Source organism: Pteropus alecto, unplaced genomic scaffold (genome assembly GCF_000325575.1).
Source record: "Pteropus alecto unplaced genomic scaffold, ASM32557v1 scaffold86, whole genome shotgun sequence".
Classification (NCBI taxonomy): domain Eukaryota; kingdom Metazoa; phylum Chordata; class Mammalia; order Chiroptera; family Pteropodidae; genus Pteropus; species Pteropus alecto.
The window spans coordinates 27,832,027-27,838,026 of NW_006442109.1; the positions used below are offsets into that span (position 1 = coordinate 27,832,027).

At 40.6% G+C, this 6,000-nt stretch overlaps 2 protein-coding genes across 5 annotated transcripts in view; one reads left to right on the plus strand and one right to left on the minus strand.

Moving 5' to 3' along the window:
- Positions 1-1,861, minus strand: part of NUSAP1 (nucleolar and spindle associated protein 1) — a 28,516-nt gene extending 26,655 nt beyond the window's left edge. For 2 of the 4 annotated variants that reach the window (XM_025038860.1, XM_006920472.3), the window contains exon 1: positions 1,675-1,861. In XM_025038860.1, the coding sequence (XP_024894628.1) occupies positions 1,675-1,767 (93 nt within the window). In that variant the 5' untranslated portion in view covers positions 1,768-1,861. The remainder of the gene's footprint in view (positions 1-1,674) is intronic. The other 2 variants (XM_015595885.2, XM_006920471.3) reach the window with 1 other exon arrangement.
- A 196-nt stretch (positions 1,862-2,057) lies between these two features.
- OIP5 (Opa interacting protein 5) overlaps positions 2,058-6,000 on the plus strand; it is a 9,429-nt gene continuing 5,486 nt past the window's right edge. The window contains exons 1-2 of the mRNA XM_006920473.3: positions 2,058-2,438; positions 2,701-2,767. Coding sequence (XP_006920535.1) covers positions 2,114-2,438; positions 2,701-2,767 — 392 coding nt within the window. The 5' untranslated portion in view covers positions 2,058-2,113. The remainder of the gene's footprint in view (positions 2,439-2,700; positions 2,768-6,000) is intronic.

Genomic DNA, 6,000 nt, shown 5'->3' on the forward strand with positions numbered 1-6,000 from the left:
AACATAACCACAATATCATTATCATAACCAATAAAATTAATAATACTTTAATAATACTGAATAATTATTCAGTCTATTATTTACACCCACTTTTTGGCAGTGCTAGAATAATGCACCAGAGGGTAGCAAGAGTTACAGTGGAGGTTTCCTACCCGAGTTCAGATCTCTAGAGCTATTGCAAGTTTAGATCTTTTCCTGAAAGCCCCACCTATCATTGTCTCTTGAGGCACCTGCTCAAAGACACTAGTTGAAATTAAACTGTTTTACCTAAAAGCAACAAATGAACAGGACAAACAAACAAAGAGTCATGGACATGGACAATGGACTAGTGGTTACCAGGGTAAAAGGGGTCAAATATGTGGTGACAAAGAAATCTAACTATAGGAGGTGAACACACAATGTAAATATATATATGCCTTACTGTTAAAATGTACAGCTGAAATATCAGATTTTGTTACTCAATGTCACCATAAAAATTAATTTTAAAAGAAGAAATTAAATTGTTTTAAAAGCACAGAGAGTCCTGGGATTACTGGGGTGGTGGACCTGTGGCTATGGAAATAAAGAGGAGGGAGGGGACGAGGCAACTAAGTCAGTGATGACTTTTCAGTTGGACTGTGAAGAGAATTGGAAATTATTCATAAAAAAAGAAAGAGAAGGGGATCTGAAGCAAAGGGTCAAAATTAGCAAGGGCACAAAGATGGACAAAGGTACCAGTGTTCAGGGACCAGTCCAGTTTGGATGCAGTCTTGGATAAAAGATGCCAGCTAGACTGCAAAAAGCCTATAATAAGGTATTTAAGCTAAGGTATTAAGGTTTTGTTTATGAAGTATTAGGGAACCGTTAAACACCATAGCTCAGAAATATCTCCAAAGCCATTCCTTTATCATACAGCCCCAACAGGTACCTGGACACTGATTACTTCGTTTAAACTATTTAAAAACATTTGTGATGCCTGATTTAGGCATTCACTCAGTGTAAATACCACATCCAGCAGAACGAACCTCTAGAGGATACATTAGCATTATGATAACAACTCCACAAGAATTTAATATAGAACCCTAATCCCAATTGAATCCTCACATTTTATCCCAACATTTTGCAGCCTCGGAGTCAAAAGACCTTACTGATTTGGAAACAACACTACCACAATAGTGATCAATAAATGAATGATCATACTACATCAAGAATAAATTATAAACATGTATCCATGGGGATGGTCCCCTAAAAACCTTTCTTCCAGATCCCCTACTAAGTAGCAAGAAATTTTGGGTGCTATTACAATTTACATAAGTGTTATTGTTGGAATTTCCCAGAAGCCAAAGCAATTACTTCTCCGACTGCCTAACAATCGGTTTTAGGCCCAGCATTCCTTGAGCGTTCTGGGCCTGCATTTCGTAATTGATGCCCTGGGAAGTATCGCAGAATACTTCCAATAAAATCAAACGAAGCTTTTGAAGCCGAGGCCTATGTGAGCCCCCAGAAAAGTCAGCTTCAAAATCGGGTGAAGACTATAACTCCCTTTCGGTCCAACTTTTGCAGAGTTGGAGGGACCCAAATCTACCTTGACCAAATCTACCGTCTCAGGGACGGGCTCCGTCCCCTCCCTCCGCGTCTCCCTAGGGCCGCTAAACCTAACCCTCCCGCCACCCGCCTGCTCCACCAGACCCGTACCTTAAGGTTAGCCCGGAGGCCCAGACTCTTGGCTAAGCTCTGCAGGTCACTGTACTTGAACGAGTCCAGTTCCTCCACGGATGGGACGGTCATCGCGATCCGCAATCCAGGAAATCACGCAGAGTACCAATCACCCAAAAAAAGGAGCGCCGTTCAAAACTCTGGCGCCGATCTTAACGGTGACGAAGTCACTTATATACACAGTTTAAACTAAAACTGCTACACTCCCATTGGTTAAAAAAGTCTCAAAGGCGGTGCTTCCTAGCACTGACCAATAGAAGGTCTGATTCCCTTGCCATCAGCAGCAAAGTTCTCCCCAATCACCAACGCTTAGGTGCCGAAGGCCTGCGGAGCCCCCGGCTCACGATGTCCAATAAAGACGCAGGAACCATACTTGGGGCGGGGCCTGGTGCGTGTACGAAACCGTGGCGCCAGCTGCATGAAGATGGCGGTCCTGCCGCTGAAAGGTTCTTCCGGCTATCCAAAGCTGCGGGAGGGCGACTTTTGTGATGGCACTAAGATGACTGACGAACCTTCTTTTACAATTTCAATGGAGTGGGACACGCAGGTGGTGAAGGGGTCCTCGCCGATTGGCCCCGCGGCGCTGGGGATCGAGGAGCCGCTATCCGGCCAGCGGCTACCGTCATGGCTGCTGCCCGAGAGGTGCGCCGTGTTCCAGTGCGCGAAATGCCACGCTGTGCTTGCTGACTCGGTGCACCTCGCCTGGGACCTGTCGCGGTCCCTCGGGGCCGTGGTCTTCTCCAGTGAGTTGCGGGGTGGGGTGGTGTCTGGGAAAGGCGAAGGAGGGCCCAAGCGGGTGTTCTAGCTTTCTCATGGGGTATCGGAGAGCAAGCTGTGACGAATACGGGATTAAGGTCTGGAAATTAACCCTTTGCCAGGGATGGGGGCAACTTTTCTTGATTGTTGTGTCTATGATGATCCTGTTTAGAGAGGGTAGGTTTTCCCTTCCAAGGCCTCATAATTACTCATTCTGGCCCGCTTTTTTTTTTTTTTTTTTCTTTCTAGGAGTCACAAATAACGTCGTTTTGGAAGCTCCCTTCCTCGTTGGCATTGAAGGTTCACTCAAAGGCAGGTACGTGCTGAGAATTCCTGATCGGCCTCTATTCCCCGACTAAATGATAGTGAGGAGCATGGAACTGACTTGTACGAGATAAAAATAGTTTCTATCTTGCGCTAGAATAAAAGTTTATTCCATCCATACAGTATATCGGAACTATGCCCCTTTTATCTGTTTGAGTTTCGTAGAACTTGGTGCGTTAATGAATGGAAAAATTATATCTGTGTGTAGATTTTATGAGCTTTCGAGAGCCACATCTTTCTAGTGGCTTGTGCAAGTGAGGCAAAAAAAAATATGTCTAGTAGAGGAAAAAGGAGAAACTTACCTTTTGATGTATAGTGAGAATAACTTACTAGAAACTACAGTCCTTTGAGATAACTAGGACTTTTAAATTTGCATTTAACGTGGAGTTTGTAATAAGCAGTGGAAGGACTAATTTCTGTTATAACCCAGGAAACTGGAGAAAAACATAGTTGAATGTCATGTACTTGAATACAGTAGTCTCCCATTATCTGTGGTTTCACTTTGCACAGTTTCAGTTATCCGTAGTCAACCATAGTCTCAAAATATTAAGTGGAAAACTCCAGAAATAAACAATTCATATGTTTTAAATTGCGCATTGTTCAACATAACAACGTCCTACCCTTTATCCAGCATATCCATGGTGCATACACTACCCACTGGTTAGTCACTTACTAGCTGTCTCAGTTATCAGATCAATTGTCCTGGTATCAGTGCTTGTTCTCAAGTAGCTCTTACTTAATAATGGCCTCAAAGTGCAAGAGTAGTGATGCTGGCAATTCAGCTATGCCAAAGAGAAGCCATGAAGTGTATGTATATATAGGACAAAACGTAATATGTATAGGAGTCAGTACTGTCCGCAGTTTCAGGCACCCATTGGGGGGTCTTGGAATGGATCTCCCGTGGATAAGGCGGGGTGCCACCTAGTAAACTTTGTATCTTGCCTGTATTGTGATTTACAAATGACAGCAAAATACTCAGTGAATTTACAAGGCTCCTAAATTCTGAGTGTTGGATTTAACAGTAAGACAGTTCATTCTGACAACAGTTTTAGGGTTAAAGTAATGGAATTCTTAGTTGCTTTACTCAGTAACCAGGAAGAGTTCTGCTTCTCCTCTTTCCCAATTGAAAGATACTCCCTATCCTTACTGGAGTGTTCTCTTCCCACCCAAAGGAGTGAAGGAGTGGTGGCTTGCTTGGAATTGGATCATTTGGGTCAGAGGCAGAAGATCTGAATACCTTCTTAGAGAGGAGGATAATGCATCCAGTCCCATGCTGTCCAGTACTGTAACCACTAACCACATGTAGTTATTGAGTACTTAAAATGTGGCCATTCTGACTTGAGAATGTTGTGAGTGTAAAAGACATACTGGATTTTGAATACTTGGTACAAAAAATTAATAATTTAAAAATATTGATTATATGTTGAAATGATAATATATTGGGTAGCAGAAAATATATTAAAATTAATTCACCTTCTTTAGTTGTTTTTTTAAACAAGACCAGTCGAGAATTTTAAATTACTTATGTGACTCATACTATATTCCTATTGAACAGTACTGATCTAGATGGTTTATAAAACACTGGAGGGAAAGTCTCATGTATTTAGGTTATTTTTAGAATGAGGGAAACAGTAGGACTTGGCAGGAAGAGATTTATATCAGGAATTGGCTTGTGTGATTATGGAGGATGAGAAATCCCAAGAGTTGTAGTTGACAAGCCGGAGACACGAGAGCGCCAATTGTTTAGTTCTAGTTCAAGTCCACAGGCCTGAGAACCAGGAGAGCGAAAGGTACAAGTACCAGTCCAAAAGCCAGCAGGCTGGAAACCCGAAAAGAGTCCACATTTTCAGTTCAAGTTCAAAGGCAGGAAAAAAGACCAATGCCACAGCTTCAGGTAGTCAGGCAAGAGTTTCTCTTCAGGCCTCTAGCTGATTAGATGAGGACAATCTGCTTTACTCAGTCTCCTGATTTAAATATATATATTTTTTCTTCAAATATTAATCTCATTCAAAAGCACTCTTACAAACATTCATAATAATGTTTGACAAAATAACTGGTAACTCTGTGGCTCAGTCAGGTTGACACACAAAACTTAACCATCACTTGTTAACTTGTCACCCATATGCATCTCCTAAAACCATACTTAATCTCCCAATAAAGACAATAATATGGTCATAATTCTGCCTAACATGGTACCAATATCCTGCATATAACTGAAAATGCAATAACCCCTTTTCCAGAAAAGGAGGTAAAGTCTATAAGTGATGTTTACTTTTCTCCTTGATAGCTCATGACTTAAATACCATAATGTGAATTTAACAATACTTAAATACTGTGATATAAAGACAATACATCTTGCTACATGATAAGAGAATAAGAGGCAAGAAAACATATTTGCTAAGAGGGAAGAAAGCAGAGGGAAGAAAACACACAAACATTCATAACAAAATAGAGAGGAAATACTCATGACAATTATAGTCCTTGGTTCTATAACTGGTCACTTTTACTACCCATAATTCGTATTTATAACTACTTTCGTCCACTACCTTATGTGTATTCCTTCTGCCTTCAGAAAGCACTCAACTGGTCATAGGTCTTTACGTGGCGTGGTGATACAGACCTTTATTTATAAAGGATCTGGGCCATTAGCAGACTAATTTAATGAAACATTTATTTTATATTGCATACATAAGAATTTTGGATTTTTTTTACATTTTGCTTTGTGTCATATATTGGTTTCTGTGAGACATTTGTGTGTAGGTACTGTGCTTTGTCTGATGTAATTAATTCCTAAGTAGAAATTAATTCAAATTAATGTAACTTTATTTCATGGCTTGCTTTTTTGGAAGCCTAGCCCTAACAGGAATACCATTCTTCACAACATTCTACTAAAAAGACCTAATCATTGACTCCGCCAACACGTAGTATGTCTGAGCCCTACTAATCACTCTTGTCACAACCTCCCTCACAGCCGTCTACAGCACCAGAATTACCTTTTTCGCAGATTGCCATATTCACAAAAAATATAGTACTACATGTGTGTTATGGGAATTCATTTACCAGTAAATTTAGTATATTTTGTTGCTTGGTCATTTTTAGTATCCATTGACATGAATCTATTTCTTTTTATCCAGGTGATTTTTATACTCTGTAAACTTTTACTGCTTAGTATATTATGTTTATACAAATAATTTTTTTCCCTTACCAAGGCACTTTAAAATTGCT